The following is a 26,651-nucleotide window of genomic DNA, read 5'->3' on the forward strand; positions in this document are numbered from 1 at the left end:
TTTTATTTGAAGAACTGCATCATAAACATGTTGAAATAATAAAGATAAACAGCTGCTGAAAATATTTCTAGTAACCTGAACTGAATGAAGGCAGACACTGCTACAAGCAATACCAAAAATGTCTCCTGATTCGAAATAAACTTCCTTCTATCACACACCACTGGGAACAAGCAGATGGACCTTAGCAGAGAGTGCATTTGTAATTTGCAAGGCCACTGGGTGAGAACATGTTTCTGTTTACCATTGATGCATACTGCGAATGACAGGAAATATATCTTCTTCATTCAAATAATGCACTAGCTATAATAACAACATGCAAAATTTTGTTGGCAATAAATTGTCTTACCTTAATATTTGCCAGTGACAATGGCTCTCAGTTTACCTCTTCTGATTTCAAACCCTTTCCTTTGAAAAATGAAATTAAACACATAGCATTTGTTCCGTATTACGCACAGAGAAAGGGGCAGGAAATGATTAGTATAAAAATTCAAGTCATCATGGAAGGTAAGAGTTGGGCTAGGTAAGTAGAGAGTAGATAGACCTTTGCGTAAAGAGTGCACAACAGCTCACATCATTATTAGGTAGTTAGCTCAGAACTGCTCTGTGGTCTAAACTCAAACCATTAATAGCCATGCTTGTAGACCAGTCTGTGTAAAAATCACAATGTAGCAATAGATATATAATCTGGAACCAAAAATTAAAAAAACACCAAACAGAAAACAAACACCAGTTAACTGAGGAAGTGGTCAATGCTATACATGTATGTAAGAGTAAAGCACGTTTTTGGAATATACCACTATATACCACTATCAACCGCACCCTCAATCAACTCAATGCCATCAAGAGGAACAACAAGACAATGAGTGTAACCAGGTGACAAAACCAACCAGCCCATTCTCCACATCAAAACTTGACTCAGTCTGAAGAAACAAATCAAAATAGAGATTGTGTGAGAAATTAAGTAACAAAGACTCAAGTTAATACATATACCAGTGCTGAAAATTCACCACCCAAAGTGCCAAAAATGCTCTATCACAAAGATTTTAGACTCATCACAATAAGCAGGATTAATTTGGGCTAGATATTTTTTGCATATTTAGAAGACCTTGCCAAAATAATTTATACACTACTATCCTTTCTTCAACCTTTTTAGCAATCCCCTATTTTGAAATTCTACAGAGAGGTTGGTATAATGTATATAGCGTCATTTTTTATATTTATCATATCTAGTAGTTATCTTCTTTTTTCAGTGTTACAAACAAGTAGTGGTTATCTACTCATAATATTATATCACCTATCAATGCATATGCCTATAAACCTCCACCCATGCCAATGACTTGTATTAATCATGCACACAAATAAAAAGACCAATCATTCAACCGTGTCTGCTACTAGAGTAACTTCATGATTAGCGGCTTAATCCTCGTCTACTGTATGTCACACAACCATGTGAGCACGTCGTTTGCACGAGATTGCCGTAACTACTATTTCTGATGCTGTCTATCTATTGCTACAGGTAAGAAAATAACAGTTAGCACAACCCTTTTAGATATTTATTATTTATTCTATCTCGTTGCTGCGATTCTGGTAAGTAACATTTCATTGCAAAATGACAGTTTAACAGTCACTCTTAAGAGTAGGAACTTATTTTCCTGAGATGGTGTCATATTCCATTTTCCATTTTTGTGTTTTAATATTTTTTTGCTAATCTCCACATCTGTCAAACAATTGTTGGCAAATTAAAAGACTGCATAAAGTCCCGGTATAAAAAAGCAACTCGAAAAGATCAAAAATAGGCAAATACGTTATGTAGTGCAAGTTAGATGGAAAACGGAAAAGGGTCAGAAGGGTGGCTGAAATGATAATGAGGGGTTTGAATCTTATAGACGCGTTAGTCTGTGGTAGGTGTAAAGATAATTCAACGTAAATGAGTTTACATGTAGATAGTTTTTTGCGCGATGCATTCAAAGATAAAGTTGGAATTAATAAAAAAGAACCAGTGAAAGTTAGATGGGTTGAGTTTGCAAAACGTACATAAGTTGTAGCTGTGATTTAATCTGCGCATATTAACTAAAATAGGTTTGAATGAAAAATGAGTAACAGGGAGTCAGTTCAATTGCAAAGATCGTTTGTGAATCAGCTGAGTCTAGAAGACATTTTAGTTAACATGGTTACATCTATGTATGAGAATTTATATCACGGAGTCATTGGAAAGCTAAGCTAAACTCGAAAGACTAGCAAATAAATTTCAAGAACTTGAAGTCAATTCAGTCACAAAATTAGTTGTCATCGGTTAATGTTAAAGATGATTGTTGATAAGGCGTTCAGAAAAAAAACATTTCGGTATCCTTTCATATGTTGTTGCAGTATTTTAGTAGCTGGACTATTTAAATAGTTTGCAGCAATTCTATTTGGTCTGTTTGACGCTATCGACACCAAAATAGCACCTCGATTTTTCTGAGCAATTTAAACCCGATCAAATTTTGAAGATTTCAATTTTGAAACATAATGGTAGTCAGATTACCCTAAACAGTAGCAACAATTGCAAATGAGGAAAAAGCGAATACACTCTGATAAAATTTACTCAAGTTTGATGTAAGTTCATCCTTAAAAGAGTGCCACACTGAATTAAAGCTGGTTGTTGTCATGACAACATTGGCAATTACAAATGCTCTATCAGATCTTTAGAGGTTATCATGATTAGCAATTATTTAGTACTTAAGGAATGCAAGTCTTAGCAAGTTAGTGGTTTTTAGTAGGCTAAACTGGATACAAGAGCTTATTAATGTTCAAAGTTGAGCAGTTAATACAGCAACGCATGATTCATGCCTCTGGCTAGCAGAGAACATACGAACGAGTAGATACAGTCTAACCTTTTTTTGATTTCAAATAATTATGCTTGGGTTTTTGGTAATCATGGGCTAAATTAATCACTTAAGTAAGATGCTCAGTTTCATACTTGCAGCATATATTGTTGCAAAACCTAGACAAGTTAAGTGTAGAAACAGTTGTCCTGTTTTTAATACTTAATCAGCTGCCAGCCAAACAACAATTCCAGTGAGATAATATTGCAAGGCAAGCGAATGTTGGACAGCCAAAGTGTTGCTCTTAAATTTTTTGGTAGTGTTGATGGGCTAAGGTCTTTTTTGCAATACAAATTTTTTTTAGAACTGTCAATGCATGTATTTCTATAGACAGTCATAGATTTTAATGATTAATGGTAGAAAATGATGTCAAAAATGCATCTAGGTAAACCATACTTGTCCATAAAAATAAACATTGATTTTTAAAATAGGAAATGACAGTAAAGCAAATTAATTTTGTTTAAACACTTTTATATTGCTTTTAAAAAAGCATATGCATATATCTTTGGATTATCTATAATGAAGCGAAGCTTACATGGAAAGATTCTTTTGCGCAACCCAAATCATGCTAGCTAATTTTTAAAGGCTGTCAATAACTTGTCGATCAACCAAATAGTTACTGCATGATTTAGTGTATTTTCAATGTTCTGCAAATTTATTTTTTTTAAATTAATCAATTTCATGTGCTATCAAAAATAATAGCTATTACACTAAATTAATTTTTTAAAACTTTTGTAGATACCGAATTTCTCTTAAAATAAAAAACTGCAATCAAGCCTCAGCTATTATAACGAGATAAAATCTGCAGACAACTTAATATTAAGAATTTATTAAAGTGTCTTGTAAGCAAGATAAACAGTTTAAAATTAAAAGTGTTTACTGTGTTTTACTGTTAATTATTTGTCAAAATTATTAATTTTAAATGATTTAACTAGTTTTAACAAGTTGTAAAGTATTACATCACATTTAGTATGAGAACTGCCAATTTATAAAATTAATTAATAATTACACAATTAATAAATTTAATAGAACAATAAAATAGTAATTTTATTTTTATTGCTTTGTGCACTCAATTATGCATATTTGAAAAGTAATTTCAGATTTTAGCGATTATTAATTTTTAACTAATATTTTGGCTATGTACATACACATGTAAGTGTGGACATGTGTACATATTTAGGATACATATGTGCATATATACATACATACGTATGTATGTATGTATGTACGTATGTACGTATGTACGTATGTACGTATGTACGTACGTACGTATGTACGTACGTACGTATGTACGTACGTACGTATGTACGTACGTACGTATGTACGTACGTATGTACGTACGTATGTACGTATGTACGTACGTATGTACGTACGTATGTACGTACGTATGTACGTATGTATGTACGCATGTACGTATGTACGTATGTATGTACGTATGTATGTACGTATGTACGTATGTATGTACGTATGTACGTATGTACGTATGTATGTACGTATGTATGTACGTATGTACGTATGTATGTACGTATGTACATACGTACGTACGTATGTACGTACGTATGTACGCATGTATGTACGTATGTACGTACGTATGTACGTACGTATGTACGTACGTATGTACGTACGTATGTACGTACGTATGTACGTATGTATTATACCTATGTATGTACGTATGCATGTAACTATGTATGTACGTATGTATGTATGTACGTATGTATGTATGTACGTATGTGTGCATGTACGTATGTGTGCATGTACGTATGTTCATATGTACACAAGTACATATGTATGTCACCTTTTTATCAATAACCTGATTAAAAATAACTGTTTTCCAAGTCATGTCATATAGAAATCATGAAATAAAAAAGGGCATAAGTTAGGAAATAAAATCAAACAATTGGTTTGACAAATTGTGTTTAAAATACTTTTTGTTGCAAAAAGAACATGTACTAGGTAAAAACCGATTAACTAGCTAGCAATGGTGTTTTCACAATATTACTAAGAGAATTCAAGCAATTTGTTTGTGTCATGTAAGCTGATTTGTGTTAGAAAATGGTGAATAGCATGTAAAAACTAAACATGCAAAACATGAAACATTTCGGAACCTATAGTTGGTGTAATATAAATGTTTAGCTTTTGGGCAGAGTAAGAAAATGCAAAGATTTAAAAAGATTGTTTGTTCAAGTAAAATATGGTTAAATAGGAAAGTTCCAAAATTTTTACAGCCTATTTCATGCTTCAGTGCACTCTAATAGAGTCAGTTCTCACATGTTATTGCATTATATAGTATTATACAATGCCCAATTTAAATAAATTGAGATAACTTTTTACTGAAAATAACTAAACTCAAAACAAAGTGTCAAAATTAAAAACTGTTACAAATTTGAGTTTCAGCACATATTTAGACTGTTTGCATATGCATATTGTTTTCTCATTTTGCCTTTTCAGGTGAAATACTGCTTTCAATTTTTTTATATTTAAAAAAATACCATGATTAGTTCCAAAATTGAACAAGTAATCTTAAAAGTGTGCAAAGAAATGTAATGATTAAATAGTTATACTGTTTTTGAGCAAGAAATTTAGTTAAATATTAGAATTACAGCTTATATCATAAAAAAAATTCACGAAAGTATCTATCCATTATAAAATGTATGATGAAAAACGGTCTTTAGAATAACTTTAGCCAAAAATAGATTCACTGTTTAGAATAGTCCCGGAAAAGTGTTTTAGTTAGGCCTGACTCCATACTGGAAAATAAAAATGCAGGCATGGTGGTTACAAGTTTTCTAGCACTTACAAAAAGAAGCAATTTATGTTTCTTTGTCATAAGGTTACCGGTCACTTACCATGCAGCAACCCACTTAGACTTACTGCATTGAGTAAGAATAAGTCTCTTACACCGTATTCCTGTTGCTATCCTTACTAAACTTGATAATTTAACATTTTTGTGGCAACATAAGCTCATGATAAATCTTACTAGGCAGTCTGTTTAAAACTGCTATGCAGTTTTATGGTTGATTTAGTTTTTCATGTATGTTGCCTTTTTAGTACTGTAAATGCATGATGTACGCATAGGTCCTAGCTGATTTAAACACACATCTTGTGATTCTATTTCCACCTCAAAATTTCACTTCTAATGATTTTGTAGCTTCTCATTTCTATGTATGTACATAGGGCAAAATGAACAGTTCCTAAATGTTATGATATGAAAGGTATCATTAAGCTAATTAACACTCTGCAATGCTTTCTTCCAATTTGAATGAATCAAAAAATTAAGTTTCTATTTAAAATTATTTTCAAGTTAAGGTATACCTGAATTTATAAGACCATTGTTTTAGTACTTCTGGCGTAAATTAATTTATGAGCGGTGAAAGGTATGACTATAAACTTCAAACTTCTGACTAGTCTGTGTTCATTCAAAGACATTAATGAAAACTGGCACAAATAATATTAATTAGCTTAAACAACAATGTGTAGAAGTAGTGTGGTCTATTCTTAATCAAATACATGTATGTCCTCTGTGGCCTGAGCAACGCAAATAATGGTAATATACATGTACACCACTTATGTGAGGATTTTACAAAGCCTCTTCCATAATTCGAATGTAAAAGCAAAAATAGCATAAATGGAATGACAGACTCTAATACATAACACCTTTTCGGAGAAGTTTCAAATTGACAAACAGTATGTGATAGATTAATTATGTATAATTGTAAAATTGCGCTCTATAGTTTTAGTGAATTAAAGAAATAACCAGTGTGACAATGAACTCAAATTATAAGTATGATAACCAGACCCCCCGAAATAATATGAAAAATGAAGCTAGCCATTGTGTTAACTTCCCTTTGGTTTATTTTGGAGTGATTTTTACTTACTGCCGATACACCAGTTAGCGCTGGAAGGAGCTCGAATACTCTGAGCATTACCAAAAACCAAAATTAACTTCTACAACTATCTTGCTCAAGAGCAAATAAAACTTTAACCAGCCAATACTCAAGGTTAGTGTTGAGTATGTAATAAAGTTATTTCAGGCTAACCGAAACTTTTGGATCCCTCAAACTGCATGAAATGTACAAATTTTTTTTCATGGGATTATTGTTCTCTTCTTTAATAATTAGTAGTTGAAATTCTAAGCATATGTTTTAGTAAAAATATAACTTTTAGAATGTTGAGACGTTTTTTCAATATTGCAAAGAAAAAGTGCAAACCGTGCCTTTTTACTTGGAAATAAAGAGTCAAACTTTCATTTTAATTTTAGAACTTGCTTGCATAAAACCAAACAATGTATTTCTGTAGGATATAAACAACAGGTATGAAAATAAAGCTGAGAGTGCTCCAGCCTAACTATTTAGTTCTTTTGCAATATGAAAGGTTTCTTGGCCTTCCTGAGAACAGCGAGGAAGACCCAGCTATGGTGCATGCACTTAAACAACCTCATTCCACAAGCTACTTTCTTTTGAAAAAACTTTAAAGCCAGCCTGTGTGTTTCTGTTTTATACCAATTACACAAAGAACTTGCTGAACAAAAATTTGTTTGGTTGGTAGTTAGAAACTGTGTATAAGCAAATGGAGAAAAGTGGCAGTCATATGCTGTACGCAGATGGGACCAGGTTTTCTTTATGAGAAGGGATTTAGTTTTTTATCTTGCTATGAGACTCAAATATAAAAGAAGACTTTGTGGTTATTCAGATTTGTGAAGACGGCACTTCTGTCATTCCTTGCTACTCACCAAATTGTTTTGGAGTTTGAGCAGCCTTGATTTGGGGGAATGCCTACCTGCCTGTTGTAAATCAAAATGCGTGTATTATAAGATAATGTGATTCTGGCTGAGGCAGAAATGGCAGTTGGCTTATTATTTAAAACTACTGTCCTTCGGGATAAATAAAGAGCTAGCCGAGAAGCCCATTTTTTGCAACCAGCCTGACATGTTCAGAGCTGAACAGTCAGGTAGTAATAAGGTGCCTCAACCTCACTGGGAAAACCTTAATCCTTTAATCAAGTCTTCCTCACTAGACATACGCAGGAGTAAAAATCTAACAGGCCTCTTTAGCGAGGACCCTTCAAGAAAGCCATATTGAAAGAAAGAATACTTGCGTATGTTGAGACCCTGTTTCCAGCAGCCAGATTGAAAATCAAAAAGCTGGGATGGCAGGAAAAATTGGCCAACCAGCACACTCCTTACAATGCAGTCAGCGCAATAGAATAATGTGAGTAAGACCTGCAAAGTAAAGCGTTCTATCTTGCTCAAGAAGAAAGCCAAGCCCATCTGACAACATTCTCAGAAACTGGGCTAAAAAACGCCCATGAAACCACCCATAATTTTCTTAATGAAAACGAAAAAGGACGAGAGCAATAGGAAGACTGCCGCCTTGAGTCTTGGGGACAAAAACTACAGGCCTGAACTCAGCTGGCGTTCAACTGAGTTCTAATTAAAAAGTCGTACTCTCAGCATGGTATTGTGTAACTGAGATTGATTCAATTTGGGCTGAATGATTGAAATTTTGAGAAAACGACCAAACAGTTCGAAAAAAAGTAGAGCTAAGGCTATAAAAAGACGAAAGAGAAAATGTAAAAGCACCCTTGCACCTTGGTTATGTGTGTATGCAGTTATAGTTTATCATATATGCTATTATACACATAATGATCTTGAGCAAGTTTTTTGATTGAGACTTATTGCAGTGCATACTAAATGTGTCTTTTTTAATTTCTTTACAATATTTTGTGGCACTCCAGTAGCAACTAGTAGTAAAATTTGCTAATATCAATAAAATATTGCTACAGTAAATAGCGCATCGTCGTCTGTGACAAATGAACTATGCTTTCAAATTAGTTTTTTTAAATACTGGTATTTCTTTCTGTGGTAAACTGTAAATATTTAGCAATTGGTTAGTTATTACATATTATCAATCATGATTTATCAAATTGAAAATCCAATTACAAAAAGTCATAGCAAAGAAGGTCATTGAATGACAATCAATCAATCAATCAATCTAAATTTGGTTATGTGAAACTTTTTATTTATAGAAAAAAAAGAAATAACATATTTCAACTTAGAAGTTCAACATGGATACAGACACTTTAGATAATGAAGAAGAGACGGCAAGACTGCTGGCCAACGCCAGTAAAACAGGCTCCTCTGAAGATGTCTCGCTAACCAAAGTTAAACATCATTCAATGCTGGCAATCATTCTAACTTTGATCCTTTTTCCATTCTGTATAGACACCCTTCTTTTTCCATTCTTTCCTAATATAGCAACAGAAAAAGGATTAATGATTTCAGAAATTGGAGTTGTCTTTGCTTCTTTCGACTTTGCTAGATTTGTGACTGCTCCAATAGCTGGATCAATGGTAAGTTTTTGAGCAAAAAGAAAAATTTTAGAATCATTATTAGTCATTTAAATACATAGAAAAGCTGCTTGCAGTTGTACTGGAAATGACAACTATTCAGTCCTAATCACATTTGCAAAGAATGTTGTCTTTAAAATTCAATTTGCTTTGTCACCTGGTTTTTCAATAAAGCAGAATGGTTTAACATGGCATTGGCAAATTAAAGCAAGTAATCTGACATTGAATGTTGTGTTAGAGTTAACAAATGTATTGATAAATTTAAATTAAAGAATAAATGCTAAGAACCATGCTAAAATGGGTTGTAAAGTTTTAGAAATTTTATGGAAATAGTGATATTTTAAAGTACAAATTAACATGTGACAGCAAGGAGTGAATGTAGCTTATTAATCTTGTTGATCTTAATCATGATAATAATGTAAAAACATAAAAGATTATAAATACTTGACAACTCAAACAAGTATCTAACATTTTTAGCATTTTAATCATGCAGGCACTTCTTTTGTATTATAAAATATTTTGTTCACTCTTTTTTGTGTCAACTTTATTTAGCAGCCTGACTCTGTTTTGAAAGTTTATGCAAGTAGCAGTATTGTAGCAATTTTTTGTTAACTAGCTTAAGCTTTTAACCGGGTAACATTTAATGTTGCAGTTCAATATATGCCAACCAAAGAAGCAATGTGCTGTTGGTGCTGTAATAGCTGGTGGCGCTTGCATATCCTTTGGGTGAGTTTTATGACTTTGTACTACACAAATCTCAATCATTGCCTTTGGGTAACAACAATTAATTACTCATTAAGTAGCGATCAAAATCCTCAATGGCTTATAAAAAAACTTTTATTGCAAATTTTGAGGCCATAGCTTAGTGCCCGTTTTTAGCTGTCATGCGCTGACAACTTCAAATTTGTATGTATCAATAAAAGAAAAAAGTGATCATTTGACATGTCGGAAGTGTGTAATCTAATCAAAGTCAGGAGTTGATCGAAGATTAACAAGTAAAGTTTCTTAAACATGAATACAGCTAAATATTATTGTTAATATCACTGGCCAATAACCTGTACGGTTTGGACTAGGTAAATTTCCTGTTTTACATGTAAAAGCTGAAGCACCTTAAAGAAATATCCATGCGATTTGCAGACAATTATATAGTAGTTGTTGCTATTACTAATCATATTTCATTTTTTAGTAAAATTTATTTTTTCAAGCTAAATCAACAAAAAATTAGGTATACTTGGGCATCATTTTTTGTATCAAATGGAGTCAGTACTTGTACCTATTAAAATGACCTGTTTTACTGTCTCAAATTTATCATTATAATCAGGATTATAAAATGATTTGATATATTTTGTTTATTAGCAACAGTTGTTTAAAAAGTTTCTAGTCATTAAAGGTGAAAATATGTCTATGTGAAATATTAGTCGAAAGGATTGGTATAGGCACTGCAAAAATTAAAAGGCTCTTGCAGATTTCATGACATTGACAAGAAAAACATGTTTGTGTTTTTTATTGTATCTGGGTCAGCCATTCTGTTGTTTCTAAGCCAACCAGATGGGGTGATCTCTGAGCAGCGGTCTTTTCACTCATCCATATTTACAGTCACTAATCATTTTTTTAGGTGTCAAAAACTACTCAGATCATTTGGTTTTAGTCTCTTCCTTACAATTATGGATCAGGATATCGTTCATTCGAATGAAAAATCCTAGATCCTCTATGTTTGTTGTATCAATTCTGCACTGCAGGAGTCATATTCCCTAAGTTTTTTACATGTTTTTGCAGTAGGCTTACAAACTGACTGGCAGGCTTATTAACTCCGTTCAACTAGTGGTTCATTCAACTTTCTTTCCAATAACATGATCTACATACTCTTCTACTGCAGTTATTTCCTAGTGTAAACTTGTAGTATTTGTTGATAATTTCAAGTTTATTAGTGTGTTTAGCATTATGGTTTTAGTCACATTAAATGTTTTCAGAAAGATATTTAAAAAGTGAATAAGGTTACTAATATACAAAAAATTAACTTACCTTTTGAATTCTTATTTTAATAACTACCATCTTGCCTGGAATGAAAAATGACTCAGAAAATTTAATTTCTGCTTTGCACTAATGCCAACCAAAAATAGTGACAGCTAGTTAACTCTCAAATACTAAAACTACGCTTGACCCAAACCATCGCAAATATCTTTATTTTTTTCTCTAGAAATAGAATAATTTTCATCGAAATTATTTCATGTTTTTAATCAGTTTGATATGTTGCTATGACTAGGTAATAGTCAGAAGCTATTACCAGAAAAATATTTTGCTAACTAATGCAGTTAGCAAATTTGGCTTGTTAAATTTCTTTTTACAGGTTCACAATTTTAATAAAAAATGAGGATCTGTTTTTCGTCAGCTGCCTAGTAATTAGATGTGTTGCCGGTATAGGATCAGCCATGTTGAATGTCTCAGGAACTAGTCTATTAATGAAGGCCTCAGGTTATGAATCACCAACTATCGTGGTAAGTACAATATTTTATGAAACAGCATGTTAGTCTCTTCTGCTATAATATAAAGTTATCACAAAGATTATATCACTTCATTGTGGAACAGCTTGCATTTACCAAAGACTTGTCAATGGAATTTCTTTGCTGACCAGTTATAACAGGCAGCATTATTCCACTTGAATTTTTTTGTTTTTAGATAGCTGGTATCTTTGGCGCAACTTATTTCCCTAAAATTACATAATCACTACCTTCTGATGAGCTTATTTCATTATAAAATTGTACATATTTTTGACACTTATTAACTACCTAATTTGTTTACATCATAGGTTTTTATATATTCTTTGATTACTGTTTTCTTATAAAATACAAAAAACCATTAAAAAACGGACTGAATTGTAAGAAAATACTAATTAGATATATTAAGAGTTTACCATAAACATTAATATTTCTATCTTTTTTTCCTTGAAATTACACTAGTTAAAACCTTATTAAGAATTTTTCGTATCAATTTTTCTAGCTTCACACTTTTGTAATAGTTTTACTACTGAAAACTTTATTCATTGCAAATTGTTTTATGAAACTTTCAAAATCTTTACATGGGTTAGCATTTATAAATTGATTGCATATAAATGTTTTTAAAAATATTTAAAACTACATTTATCACAAGTTCTCAGGGTAAATAGAGATCGATGGATTTATACAAATAAACAAAACAAACTGCTATAGTTGTGCCTGGCGGCCAGGATGAGGTACAAAAAAGTAACATTAGTATGAGCACTGTAATAGCACATATAAAAACTTGTTTCAAAAATATGTTGTTTGCAAATTTTCATGTGACTGCTAGATTTAAAAAAACTTTCGAAACCTTACTCTCATTTTCCATTTACATTTTTCTTCTTCTATCTCACATCCTAATAAATTACGCACACTAGACATTCTATTTCTGAACGAACTCTGAGCGAGCTTTGATACCTTATCTATATGTATACAACATTGATATTTGTATATATATACATATATATATATTAATATATATATACATATATATAAATATATATATATAAATATACATATGTAAATATATATATACATATATATATATATATATATATACATATATATATATATATATATATATATATATACATAAATCTCAAAGTTGGTGCATCTGTGAACTTGTGTATGCATGTGCGTATATGTGCATCTGTGCGTGTATGGGTGTCCGGCTACAGCTATTGAAATCTCAAAAGTTAAATCCCGAATTATGCAGGACTTGAACTCATGAAGATCACTACTGCAGGTTTGTAATGTAATCGTCTCACCACGAGTATACGAAGGCCCTCACAATTCATTGCACTTACCATATACTGTATACCAGTACACCCTTTCCTTGATTTCACCCTGTAAATGACGTATTAACTGAAAATCTATTAACTCTATGAAACGGTATACTTTTTTCCGTTTTCGTGAAATTATATTTCCAGTTTTTTGTAAGGTTCAATTGCTAGTTTAGTAAAAGCCAATACTTTTCACGCGGACAGTTGTATTATATTGACTAGTAGTAGCCGCTACACTCTCTCTTCTTTTGGTCCAACAGAGGCAGTCTCATATCTCATTTTTATATTTGTATCAGTATTGAGAGTTACCAGTATCATCATATTCAAAGCTAATTAAAGCTTTCGCTGGAACAGTAATTTTTTTATATACACACTTCTATGCACGAATTGTTATTATTAATTCCACATATTCAGAATTTCTATATTTTTTTTTCAGTTCATATTACTTTTGTACTTAACCAAATTATATTTTGTTGTAATCATAGCAAAACAAATTTAATTTAACTATTACTTGCTAATTGTATCATATTTACATTTAAACACTTTTATAGTTGTTTTTTGTTGGTTCCTATTTTATTTTACATGCAAAAAACATTGATCCAATGATATGAAGTTGGAAAGTCACAGCTGTGTAACCAAGTTTAAAAACTTTTACAGTTGTTCTATTTTTGCTCTCAATTTGCTTAAACTGCACAAAACCCTTTCCTCGTGATAAGATGCCTAATAGTTAGAAGACTAATTGTTGTTATATAGTCAATAAATAAAAACATTTAATGAAGACTTGTGTTACCGAGTATGTACATAGTATATATGTACATGTATATGTACATGAATATATATAAATATAAATATGTACATGTATATATTTATATGTTACATGTATAAATAAATAGATATATGTATATATACATCTACTTATATATACATGATATATGTTTACATGTATATATCAATATATATTTATATGGATATATAAATATTTATTGGTATATGAATATATATGTATATGTGTGTACTGCTGCAAGGTTATATTTGTTCTAAATGCCACTTGCAGGCATTTGTGGAAACAGCCAACATGGTTGGATTCTCCATCGGACCAGCAATAGGAGCATTTCTCTTTCAAGTGGGTTTGCACATTTATTACCTTGTAAAACCTATGAGTGAAAAGTATAGTCCAATGAATTTAAACTTGGAGCAAATAAAAATTTACAACTCGCAATGAAAACAATATGATGTTTCAGTGTTTAGAGTATGTAGCAGCTAAGCTTATTTATATAAAGAAAATGTTCAATAAATCATTAAACTTGAAAGCCCATCAAGCGTAAGGCTTACCTTTCACATAGTCACCATTTGCACAAAAGTTAAAATACATTATTCGGCATACAGATTTCCTAGGTTGTAACTTTCTAAGCTTTCAAAGATGTTCCTGCAATATTGTATTATCTTAGCAGAATACTTTATAGAATTATAACAACAAACCAATATTCAAGATTTAAGAAGCGCTTCTCTACGTAGTTAAAGCACTAACAGAAAAATGCGTACTATTTCTTTTCAACACAAACGATTGATGCAAAGTTACTCAAAAAAATCATTGTGAAATGATGATCCATGACAGAAAAGTGTGTGGGTCATATTCTAACGGGTTTATAATGAATCCAATCTTGGTTAATGTCTACAAAGTTTACTTTTTAATGTAGAATGATGTAACCTGATTTCAACACATAAGTTGTCTAAATTCTGGAGGCATTTTTTTCTAGCTTGCTGCAAATTATTTAAAAGTTTACCATCATTTCCGTGTAACAAAAGAACAAATACTTTATGTATAACTGCAAACATTTGAGTACGCAAACATTGAAAAAGTATAAAAAATTTTCCACGTTTCACAATCGATCAATATTTGAAGTTATTTATAGTTTTAGCACTCTCACTGCCTACCTAACATGTAATCAAATAAAACTTCAGTTTGTAGGATATGGCATGATGTTTGGAGTTCTTGGAGTCTGCCTGGTTATTGTTGTGCCAATATTTTGTTGTCTTGTTCCTAAAATTGGTAAGTTTACAATGATTCAGATGTTAGTTATAATTGAACTTATGGTTTTAAGTTTGACTTAGCTGCACACGCAAAATACTAATATTGTATGAACAAGCTAATGCATGTACGTATACCTATATATTTACATTATAAAGAATTATTCCTGTTTGCAAAACTATTATACACAGACCATAGGAAGTTTATAATTTATTGGGTAACTCAAAGTTTTTTGTTGAAAGTTCTACCTGTTGTAAGATGTAAATCAAAACATTTATATGCAAAGAAGGCTTAATCATTTTTATTTGTGTTATTATTTATTTCATTTTTATTACAGAAGAAGGTAGTTCAAAGATAAGTGGTGGCTTTTTCTCCTTTCTCTCGATTCCAGGATTGTTTCTCATGTTTGGCACTTGGATCTTTATAAAGCTTTCAGTGACAAGCCGAAGTACAGAGATGACCAGCTACTATCATTCTGCTGTAAGTAGAAAGCTTTGCTCACTTTGAGTATTTTGATAAGAGCTTCAGCGTACACCTTAAACATTTGTCCGTAAATCACAATTAAAAGCACTTTGTGTGAATAAATTTGCATCGATTATTGGAGCCAAAAACAATGTTTGGAGTTTACAGCTCTTGAAGTGGTTGAAAATTCAGATTGATAAAGATTTATTTCTTTCTAGACAACATCATGAGATTTTTGGGAACTAACTCATTGCCTATTAGGTGATAAATATTTGATATACTAATGTCAAAAACATGAAGAAAGTTGTTCTTTGAGTTTGAACAACTTATAGTGTGTTAGAAAAAGGTAATACCATTTTACGGTCAGCAGTAAGTTTTACTGACTTTGAGCTGTTATGAGACTTATGTCTTATGAGCAACACATCCTACATGTTTTTGTGAACCATCACTTGTATTCAGGTTATTTTTACTGAGCACCTTGAAAAAAAATTACACAAAGCTGTGGTTAACTGTAGCCAACGTAATTTTGGTGATGGTTACACTTCGAAGGCTAGCTCCAGAATAGTTTCGCAAACCGGTTGCCTACGAATCGGTTGCCTACATCTTAATACGTAAGATGGTATTTTACTTTGCTTTTTTTTTATATTTAGTTCACAGAGAACTAGTAAATACTAATTATTAATTGCTTTCTGCATCTGGACTGTCAGTGCAATTTTCAAGTTCTGAACAAATTGATTTATTAGTTTTTGAGATCTCACCGACATACCAGCGGCACCTTCAGCAGATCGGAAAATCTGAAACAGTTGCTGACAGAAAACCAATTTTTAATTAAACACTGAATAAAGTTCTTAGACATTAAATAGCAGCAAAAATGAATAATCAAAGCTAAAAAAAAATTTTCTCAGCACCAAAGTTTTAGATTCAAACAATTTGTTTGTTGTATTTCTAAAAAATTTCCACATTCTATAAGGCTTGGTGTTCAGCAGTGACTAGTTTGTTTCAGTTACAATTAAAATTTCAGTTTTGGTAAAATTGATTATGATTTTTGGTTCTTTTTATTTTTGAATTCTAAAAATTTAGAGCTTCAGAAAGGCCTTCAGCTCAAATGAATTTAGCTTTTCCACATCTGAAAATTGTTTATGCAGTTTAGGACTAAAGATTTTACTTTCATATACTTAAATGCGCTAGAAATGTTAAATACTATAGAAATTGATGGCGTTTAAAAAATGAGTTATCTTCTCAACAAATTAAATAAGCATAATATTTATGTTATTATTACAGAGTGCAAAAATGTCTTCACATGTTTCAGTTTGGTTCAACCTCATCAACCATGGGCTTGCTGTTTACGATCTGGTCTATATGTTCTGCTGTGGGAACTCTTTGCATTGCCAAGTTTGTTAACAAAGTAAGTATTTCCTGTAAAGTAGTTACTGATGACTTTTATTACGTGTGCCTCTAGAAAGTAATTTATTAAACTTGTCTCTATCTCGCTTAGATCATAATCTACTTAAGTAGTAATGTAGACATGCAGTTCTAATATTACTTAATCCTGCACTCATGCGACGGATAGGTTGTATGATAGTAGAGCGCTATAGCAAAATACCTATACCATAGTAACAATACCAGAGAGAACTCAACTTCAAGAGAGAACTCAGGTTGTATCTTTTAACATGTGAATAAAACCGATGACGACAAGCCCAACGCCACGACTAGCTATGCTGTTGCGTATTATGGGCTTCAGCAGTCTTTCAACTTTTTTTGCTCAACTAATTTTGTTGATGAAAATGAATCACAAATTGATCAAATCAAATACCTAAGTAAAATTTGACAGTGCAATACAAGACAGCTTTATCAATTACATCATCATATGATAAGGGATCTATGCAGAAGTGTGATTATGCACTAATAGAATGATACAACGGTGACTTTACTTGATGGGTTATCATGCAATCATTTGTATTGTGCTAATACTAGCATTTTAGCCTCCATAGTCATTTATTTTAGGCATTTTACATGGGTACATTCTTTTCAATTTCAAAATGTACAAAAGACAATTATATAGTGATTTGTGACAATTAATATGTGAATTACTATAATTGTTGGGCATTTGATCACATTATGGGTCATACTATACAATTTTACAAACAATAGTCATGATCTTTAAGAGAAGAGTGAATATGTTTGTTGAAGAATGAATGTATTTACATATTTGAATTTTCAAACTCCTTTTGGAAAATTCTTAAGCCGTGAACTCTGATTTGAAGGGCATAATTACATGTAAATAGTGTATGCACAATTGTTTCTAAAAGTATATAGTATATATTTTGTAGATACTATTAGGCCAATGCATCGAGCGTCGTGCTTATGACTGGTACACTTGTAGTTTTCTGACTGAAAATAGAATGTCTGCAATTTTGTCAGTATTTGCTTTTTTATAACATAATGTAAATAATTTGTTGTAGAAAAAAGCGCCTTATATCCTGTTAGTAGTGTGGGCTATTTCCATTCCTTTCATTCTACTTCTAGGACCTTCTCCTCCTATAAGTTACCTATTCGGAGGAAAAAGGTTAGTATCATATAATTACATGTCTTAATAAACGTGTAGCTGAAAATTAGTTGGTAGGAAAATTCCTTCATGGATAAGCAAGTCTAAATCTATAACTTTTAGTTTTCTAGTCCGCAACTGTAAAGGAAATTTCTAGTTTTTTTACTCTCCAATGAAATGCAAGAATAAATAGACTGACGGCGCTAGCCACAAAAATATATATATGCCTGAAACATGTTTATAAATATTGACACACGCACGCACGCGCGCGCACATACATATATATATATATATATATATATATATATATATATATATGTATATATATATATATATATAATACTTTATTGGCAATAATTCATATTCATATATTCAATATATATATAATTATATTCATAATTCATATTCATATATTCAATATATATATATATATATATATATATATGTATATATATATATATTTAGTACACATATAATATTTAATATATATATATATATCTATATATATATATATTTAGTACATATATAATATTTAGTATATATATACATATATATATATAATATATATATTATTTGTTGAGGTTAGGAATTACATTACATTTTTATAAATGTTGGGAATTAATTGGCTTCACAAAAGTCTAAGCCACATTGGCAATGTTCACTTTGGGAACCAACTGTGCATTATATAACTGCCTCAATTGTATTAAAATTGATATGATCTGTCACATTTTATGCAAAATATACATGTATACTCATTTGCTCTGTACTACAATTGTCTGATTCTTGGGAAGCGAGTTAAGAAATTTAGTCAGTTTTGTTACAACTAGTATTCTCTGGGGATATGAGTAACTGTTCAGTAGTTGAAGCCTTGTATTTTTTTAAACCTGGTAAGACTGTTTTATGTTTTAGGTTCTTCCTGCTCTCTGCAACCGTTTATGGCATCATTTCATTCATTGCTGGCTTTTTCTATATTCTTCCATTCTCCATGGCTCTACAGATAGCCAGGTAATAACCTCAAGGCTGTAAACCCTATAAAAAACATTACACACTTTTGCAGTTTTGGTCCTGATTTGCTGTTTAGATGCCTTACTACTTAGTTTAAACAATATCATATATATATATATATATATATATGATATTGTTTAAACTCTGCCTCTATGGGAAAGCCCAATTTTTTAGTATTTCGTAGTTTTTTCTTAAAGGTGGAGTACAGTTTTTTTTGGAAAAATTTAATTATTAAGAACATTTCAACGAACTAGGCACAGATTGTTAATATGAAAATTTATTTAAACATTTTTTGCAATCATTTAACATTTTTACATGTGATAAAGGTGAAGGTTCATAATCTTTTTGAACAGAGATATTTTATTTAATATAAACAAATGCTTGTGTCTCAACATTACTTGTTCTGCAACATAACGTCTAGCTTGCATAAAGTTATAGCAGAGCATAAAACTAGAAACTTACCGTTGGATGCTTAAGTTTATACCTACTCCAAAAATGTGGTTACAGTAAAATAATTTTGGTACTTCTTAGAAAATGAAGTTTATTTTTAAAAATTGCTTTCAAAATAAATCAGGCATAAATACTACATACATAGTACAAAAAACATAATATGACTAAATATAATTCAGTCGATCAGTCAATCGGTTGATCGGTCGATCAGTCGATCGGTCGATCGGTCGATCGGTCGATCGGTCGATCGGTCGATCGGTCGATCGGTCAATTGGTCAATCAGTCGGTCCAGTAGTCATTCAGTTGGTCAAAGAATCATTTAGTCATTGAGTAAGTCAGCATGTCAGTGTGTGAGCTGCAGCTTAACTGTTTTAAATGGTTAGAGATGTTTATTGGTGGTTGAAGTAGATTGACCGATAGCCTAAAACTAATAAATTAACGGAATTTTCGAGTTTTCAATATCTTTAGCTAGTACACAAAGTAGTAATGTATTTATGTTTGAACTCATCTGGGCCGAGTTTTTAACTAAAATCACTAGTAGTGATGAAAGGCTTTTCTCTATGTAATAAAGGCAAATCAACTAAAGGAGAAACTAGGAAAAAATTATAGAAATGAGTTGATGAATTTGCTAATAAGAGATCAACCTAAACCAGTTAGTCTTGAACTGTGTTAAGCCAAGTCAATTTGCAAACAGGGTTTTGTTGCCAATATCTAAAAGATTTTATGGAAGTTTTTGGCCCAATTTTTTCTGTTCACGCCAGAATGAGTTTGCACCGATAATGGCCATTTTCCCGTTTTTATTTTCAGGGTCAGATAACTTTAGCTGATACATTTTTAGTGTGCGATGCTTTGCATTATGCTGCCTGTTTCCAACAAATTTTTTGAGGAAATCTTTTAGCTAGCTAGACAATTTCTTACACTGTCATGTTTGTGTTCAATTATGAATAACTATAAGGAAGGATCTATCTTTCTAACATCAACTGTTTCAATTATTTTTACAGCAGCATAATAATTGAAGCATATCTTTCAATTATTATGACATTGCTATAATAAACCACTATGAACTACGATTCTATTGATAGGATCCTTGAGAGTTGGTAATAATAGAATCATACCTATTAATATCAAAAGCAGAGTGCTAGGCTTTCACAACAACATGCTTTATCAACGGAATCAGTGATTTTGGTGATAGAACTCATCAGTAGCTGTTGTGCAATCAACAAAGCTATTCCTCGAATTTGAGGCTGTGGCAAAAATCGTGCACGAAAAAGTGAAAAATTTGACATTAACTCTGAATGAAAATAGTTAATTGGCTATAAAAGTAATGTATTTTGTGGGCTACTCAAGTTGAAAATGGTCTAGAATCATCCCGTGATTGACTATAGCCAATCAAATTTATCTTTTGACAAAATCGGTTTTGGGCCAAATTGCTCTTTTCACACAAGATGATCTTTGGTTGGTGGGTTATATCATCTTTTGCAAAGTTTTTTAAATATTTGCACAATATCAACTACAGTAGTTTCAATGCTGATTAATGCATAGTTATTAGTATTAAATTTTTCTAGTTTAAAGTAGTACTTTGTTAGTATTTCTGATTTATCTCAAATTATTGGACAAAAAAATAAAATCATGTGTAATGTTTTAGCCAAATTTGTGTTAAGAAAGTTTTGTTTTTCCTTTATATATTGCTTTGAACTTTGTTATTTTTCAGATTAAAAGGTTACCCTGAAGACAGTCTACATACATATGGATTGCTGACAGGACTGATGAACAGTGGTCTCTGTTTAGGAAGCACTATTGGTCCAGTTCTGTCTGGAGTCATCTCAGACTACGCAGGTTTTCCCTGTGTTCAGAGTGTTATTGCTCTCTTAGCTACATTAATGGTTAGTATGATTATGATTACACTTTGCAAAATTTTCATCTTAATTTTTTTGTACTGAAATGTTTTGACAGTTACAGAGAAAGAGTGGTGAAATGTGAAATACTCAATGTAAGGTTAGACCATATAGATGTATCAGCTTCCGAAGCTGAGGTTTCATATTGTCTGGCCAATTTTTTTCCAGCAAAACTTTGTATCTCCAGCATGATAGAGGGGAGACCAAACAATTACTAGTAGCAATGATAACCTCACACTAAAGGCTTTTTTGACAAACATCCTACTTCTAGAACAATCAGCAAAACTATATGTGCATCTCACAGTTCTATGCAAGATATGACTAAAGTGCTAGTTAATAAAATACTGCAACTGAAAGAAAATCTCACAGATGTTTCTATAAAAAAAATAGTTTTTGATTATTCACATAAACATAGATGATTCTTAAATATCATTGTTTGGTGAAGCATTTATGCAGTGTCGATTTCAAACAGTCTAGAGAACACATTAAACTGGACATAAAACATGAAAGGTTGTTAACCCACAAATTTTGAGTACCAGAGATGACATTCTGCTTTGTTTGGGAGGAAAGGTAGTCTTTGCTGTTGAGTTGTTTCAAAGAGTAGTCATGGTCTCGTTAGTTGGACAGCTGCTATGGGATGGCAACCAGCACTGCTTGGCCCAACAACAAGAGGAAATTAGCCTATATTGCGTTGATTAAAAATCAGTTACTATAATTGAATGCTCTGAAAAAAGACCACAAAAGGCCTATATTTGAGTTTTCCATAGCTGGTAATTTAGGTTTCTAAGATGTTCCGATATGCACTTTGCCCTTGTGACACTCCTCAAGCATCAATGACCCACTCAAAAACTGATCTAGAGGCTAATGGCAGTGGCTGTGAGTGCTAAAATGAAACATGGTATGTTCCAATGTGACACCTTATTACACCTGTTTTTTTGCATCTCATTTAAACCATTAAGGCAGTGTGCTAAAAAAACAAAGTGGATGTTATTTTAAAAGCACAACAACATAAACTTCTTTTGACATAAATGGTGTCAACTTGTATGCAAAGAAGAAAAGGAACATTGATTTGTTAATATATATTTTCTAGTTCTAGATGAATGCAAATTGCATGACATATGGTTTTGAAATTTGGAAAATTTATCCGAAAGAAAAATGTACCGTGCTGCCCATGCAGATTGCTTAAAGGCCAAATTCTTTAAAGGACCATTAAGCAATGCAAAAAACACACTCAGCAAGTTTTACAAAACTCGTCAATCCCAAAACCTAAATGCCAAATAACGTGCAGGTACATACTTTCATACGACACTGTAGAAAGAGCTCATCCGTGAGTTGCTGTATAGCTTATATGTCATAGTACTGAGAAGCCAATAAAACTGTTAATCTGATAGCTTTAATACCATGGCAAAAGCATCACTTGCCTCGATTTGTCTCACCATTGCCTTAGACATCGTTAGGCTACATAAGACCTCAAAACACGATTACACACCAGTCAATGCCAAAACCTAAATAGCAACAATCAACGCCTACATACTGTTAGTAATAAGATACCAAGCAACCACAGCATGTTGAAATAGATATTTCATTAATTAGAGAAAACATATGGCAACTTGCAACTTGATGATTAGGTGCAGTGCATTGTACTCCATTACCTACTTTTCTTAAATGTGCTGTCCTTTAGTGGAAAATATGGCTGCATGGAAATATTTAAAATGTACAATAGAGATTGAAAGAAGTCTGGAGCGTGTAAGCTGAGGTAGCCTTTATGATTACAGACAAGTGGCTAGCTCCGCTAATAGCTATATTTTATAGCAACCGACAATTCTTCTCAATATCTACATGTAAAACAATGAAATCACACACTAATAATTAGGTACCTAACTGGCACACCAAACTTTTCCACGGTTTCCAGTGTTAGTAGGTTTCCGAGTTTTACACTCTCCATCATATGTGCATGTACTTGTGGTGAAAATTGGATGATTTAAGATGAAGCAGGTCAGAAAGAGTGGTAATACACAGTTTGTAATACAAAAGCAAGAGTTGTTGTAAACAACAGTTGCTGCAAAGCACGCTATGGCAAATGGCTAATGTTTTGGCACAAGCGTGGAAAATCCTATGTCTTTGTTGAAAATCCGGAGGTTGATAAGAAAATACCACTGGCTTGGGTTAACAGGTGTGAGAAAATGATTTTATGTGTAATGTGTTGTTGACTTTACTTTATTAAATTACATTATATTTCATGGGTTATGTCATGTGAGACTCAAGTATTGAGATCCTCAGAGCTGCACCTTTCTATTGCAATGCGGTGTTAGTGAGAAACTAAAATTGAGGCATACTGCAGCCTGGCAAAATATTTGTTGATCTTACAATTGCTAAAGTAAATAGCATATTTAAGAACATAATGCTGCTGAAAAACAAGTCTACAATGACAAAGACTGTAATGTTGTCGGATATTACAATCTTGCTGGCTTGTTTTACGACAAAATTTTTAAATAGTATGCCAACAGATTTGGTAGCTTCCTGCTTTAGAGGCAGGATTGTTAAGTAATTACGCCACAGTAACTGATGGTTATCTATCAATTGCAAAAGGCATAGTGAAGTTACAGTTTTTGTAGGTATCTGCAAGAATGCAAAGTAGCATCTGGCAAAGTGATGGACTGAGAACAGAGTTCATATTTCAGCTTAAATGAGCTTCATAACATTTTAGGGCTAGCTAACTTGTTAAAACTTTGAAAACTTCTTATACCTTTAGAAACAACTTTCTTTAGTTTTTAATTTAACTACTAATGTGTGCTCATTGTTTGTAGATAATCTTTCACGGAAGTCATTTACTATACCTGAAATCGACCAATCAGCTCTCAGCGCTTTTGATGGAAAATAAGGTAGATGCCGAAATAGTAAAAACTAATAATGAAGACGTGGTAACTAAAAGAGTAGTGGAAGCCTGTTCGGAGAGAATGAAGTCTTGTCTAAATAAATCAATAGTCAGCACTGAAGCACAGCAGCCACCATATGTAGATGAAGATAATCTGTACTAAGCACATTTTATTGACATTTTTATAAGTCTTGTTTATCCGTTCTGATAATAAAACACAGTTCTGATGATCAAGCATTACACAAGAAACATCCTTATCAGCCTTCAAATTTTTTCATAAGAAAAATTTAAATAGCGTTTTTGATAAACAGTTCATCAACTAGACACGGAATTTTTTTTGCAGTTTACTGGTTCACTGGGCAATATCGGAGAACAACTAACAAATTTACCACTTTTTAAAGATGTAAAAGTTTAAAAATAGGGCAACATTTTTGAAAAAAAGTTTTTATTTTTACTGATTTGAATACCAAATCTGTATAATGATTATAAAAGTTTATAAAAGTCATGTATTTCGCTGCACGTATATAAATTTTTGCGGTTGCAGGGATTCCCTTGGCAATATGCTTTGTGACTGAATATACTGAAAATAGACTTATAGTTATCATCTGATTGCATTGAAAATATTGAATAAGTATTTAAAACTTGTTCAATATCAAGAGTATCGCCCAATAGTATCACCTGAATGAAATTAGTGATGAATACCATTCCAAACCATTTGTATTAGAAAGAAACTACTCTACTAAAGAATTATAGTTTTGCAGTTTATTTTTAATAGCACCTGTTTTGTTGATGTTACTTTCAACTAAATACTGTACATGTAACTTTCAAAAATTTCACTGTCAGGTTAGAGGTGTCTTCAAAGTTTTTGGTCATTGCAATTTAAATGATAACTTCTTCATATTGTTGTTTAGCTACAGCTGAAAGGTTTTAGTGTGTTTTTTACCTAATAGTACAATGGCAGTCTCGTACTCTGTATGAGAGATCGTTGTGTGTAATCACTATGTGCAAAGTTATTCTTTGATACTGCAAGATGGTTCTACGATGTAGCGGTTAAGCATTTGCCTGGGAGCTCAGATATTTTTCTTTGACTTCTGTGTAGGCTGTTCTTCGGTTTTAAGATTTTAGCTTGGCTTTGGACTGACACCCGAGCATACTTTTTATCGTAGTAAGGGTTATCCAATACCAAACTGCTTACAACTAAGCCTTTACTATATCAAAATTTAGGCTGCCAATGCCATGATTGGATTCATCATATTCGATACTCTTTCCTATACGTATATCAGGTTTGGTGCAGTATTTTGTTAAGGAGATTTCCTGAGCAATTAATAACAGAATCTCTTGCCAACTTTCAACTAAAGCCACTAAAACACTAAAAGTAAAGCAACTAAAGCACTAGAACAGAAGCAGCTTTTACTCCAAGCTTTAGACTCACAAGAACAATTCGGACTTAATGCATGAAAAAGGCCAAAGTTTGTTCTGCACGCATGGTACGTATATGGCTCTCTTAATGCATATATGTGTTAGGTGTACGCTTATGTGTAGTTGTACATGTGTACTTAGATGTACTTGTGTATGTTTGTTAGCCCAAAGTGTAAGAAATCCTATTCAATAAAGGAGGATGTTCATTCAACGAATGAACATCATTCAAGGAATGAAATAGTAGCTCTAACTACAGCTAATGTATAGATGCTCATACTTATGTTCATATGTACATGTATGCATATACATGTATGTATGTACCAATATATGTATGTACAAATTTATGTACATGTACATATACATTTACATGTACCTTTGTTAGTATGTGAAAATGTATGTATGCACTTATGTATGTATATATGCATGTACACGTATATGTACTATGTACATGTATATGCATGAACAAATGTAGGCAAGTATGTATGTGCGTATGCATATATTTATGAATGTACATATGTGCATATATTGCTAATGATATGTCAGTACATATACACTTACATATGTGTACATATATTTGCATATAAAGGTACACATGTTTACATATGAGCATAAATATGAGCAAATGTATGTACATAATTACACACATATATGTCAATGTATATATGTACATTGATATGCACATGTACATGCAAACATATGTACACATGTGTGTATGCATGCATGTACATACGGGTGCATGTATGTACACAGGTATGTAAGTATGAATATATGTATCTATGTACACGCATTCATGTGTATGAATGTGTGTTTGTGTGTATGTATGTGTGTACATGTGTATGTATGTGTATATGTGTGTATGTATGTGTGTACATGTGTATGTATGTGTGTATTTGTGTATGTATGTGTGTATGTATGTGCGTACATACGTACATACGCACGCACATA

At 32.1% G+C, this 26,651-nt stretch overlaps 1 protein-coding gene across 2 annotated transcripts; it reads left to right on the forward strand.

Annotated features, from left to right (window-relative positions):
- The first annotated feature begins 1,385 nt into the window (after positions 1–1,385).
- On the forward strand, positions 1,386–24,515 carry LOC137401788 (MFS-type transporter SLC18B1-like). 2 transcript variants are annotated; one of them, XM_068088274.1, is made up of 12 exons: positions 1,386–1,516; positions 8,889–9,212; positions 9,862–9,935; positions 11,557–11,704; positions 14,081–14,149; positions 14,989–15,076; positions 15,393–15,535; positions 16,827–16,922; positions 17,980–18,083; positions 18,972–19,067; positions 21,229–21,400; positions 24,220–24,515. In XM_068088274.1, exons 2-12 carry the CDS (start codon positions 8,928–8,930, stop codon positions 24,448–24,450), a joined length of 1,506 nt encoding a protein of 501 aa, XP_067944375.1. In that variant the 5' UTR covers positions 1,386–1,516; positions 8,889–8,927; the 3' UTR covers positions 24,451–24,515. The 2 variants fall into 2 exon arrangements, with proteins under 2 accessions (XP_067944375.1, XP_067944376.1); XM_068088275.1 differs by having other exon boundaries at positions 15,447–15,535.
- Positions 24,516–26,651: the final 2,136 nt, after the last annotated feature.

The sequence above is a fragment of the Watersipora subatra genome, chromosome 8 (genome assembly GCF_963576615.1).
Source record: "Watersipora subatra chromosome 8, tzWatSuba1.1, whole genome shotgun sequence".
Lineage (NCBI taxonomy): Eukaryota > Metazoa > Bryozoa > Gymnolaemata > Cheilostomatida > Watersiporidae > Watersipora > Watersipora subatra.

Coding starts and splice junctions, on each gene's coding strand:
- LOC137401788 (XM_068088274.1), top strand. CDS start 8,928: ATGGATACAGACACTTTAGATAATGAAGAAGAGACGGCAAGACTGCTG. Junction 11,705..14,080: donor ATGAATCACCAACTATCGTG/GTAAGTACAATA, acceptor TGCCACTTGCAG/GCATTTGTGGAAACAGCCAA. Junction 14,150..14,988: donor TAGGAGCATTTCTCTTTCAA/GTGGGTTTGCAC, acceptor ATAAAACTTCAG/TTTGTAGGATATGGCATGAT.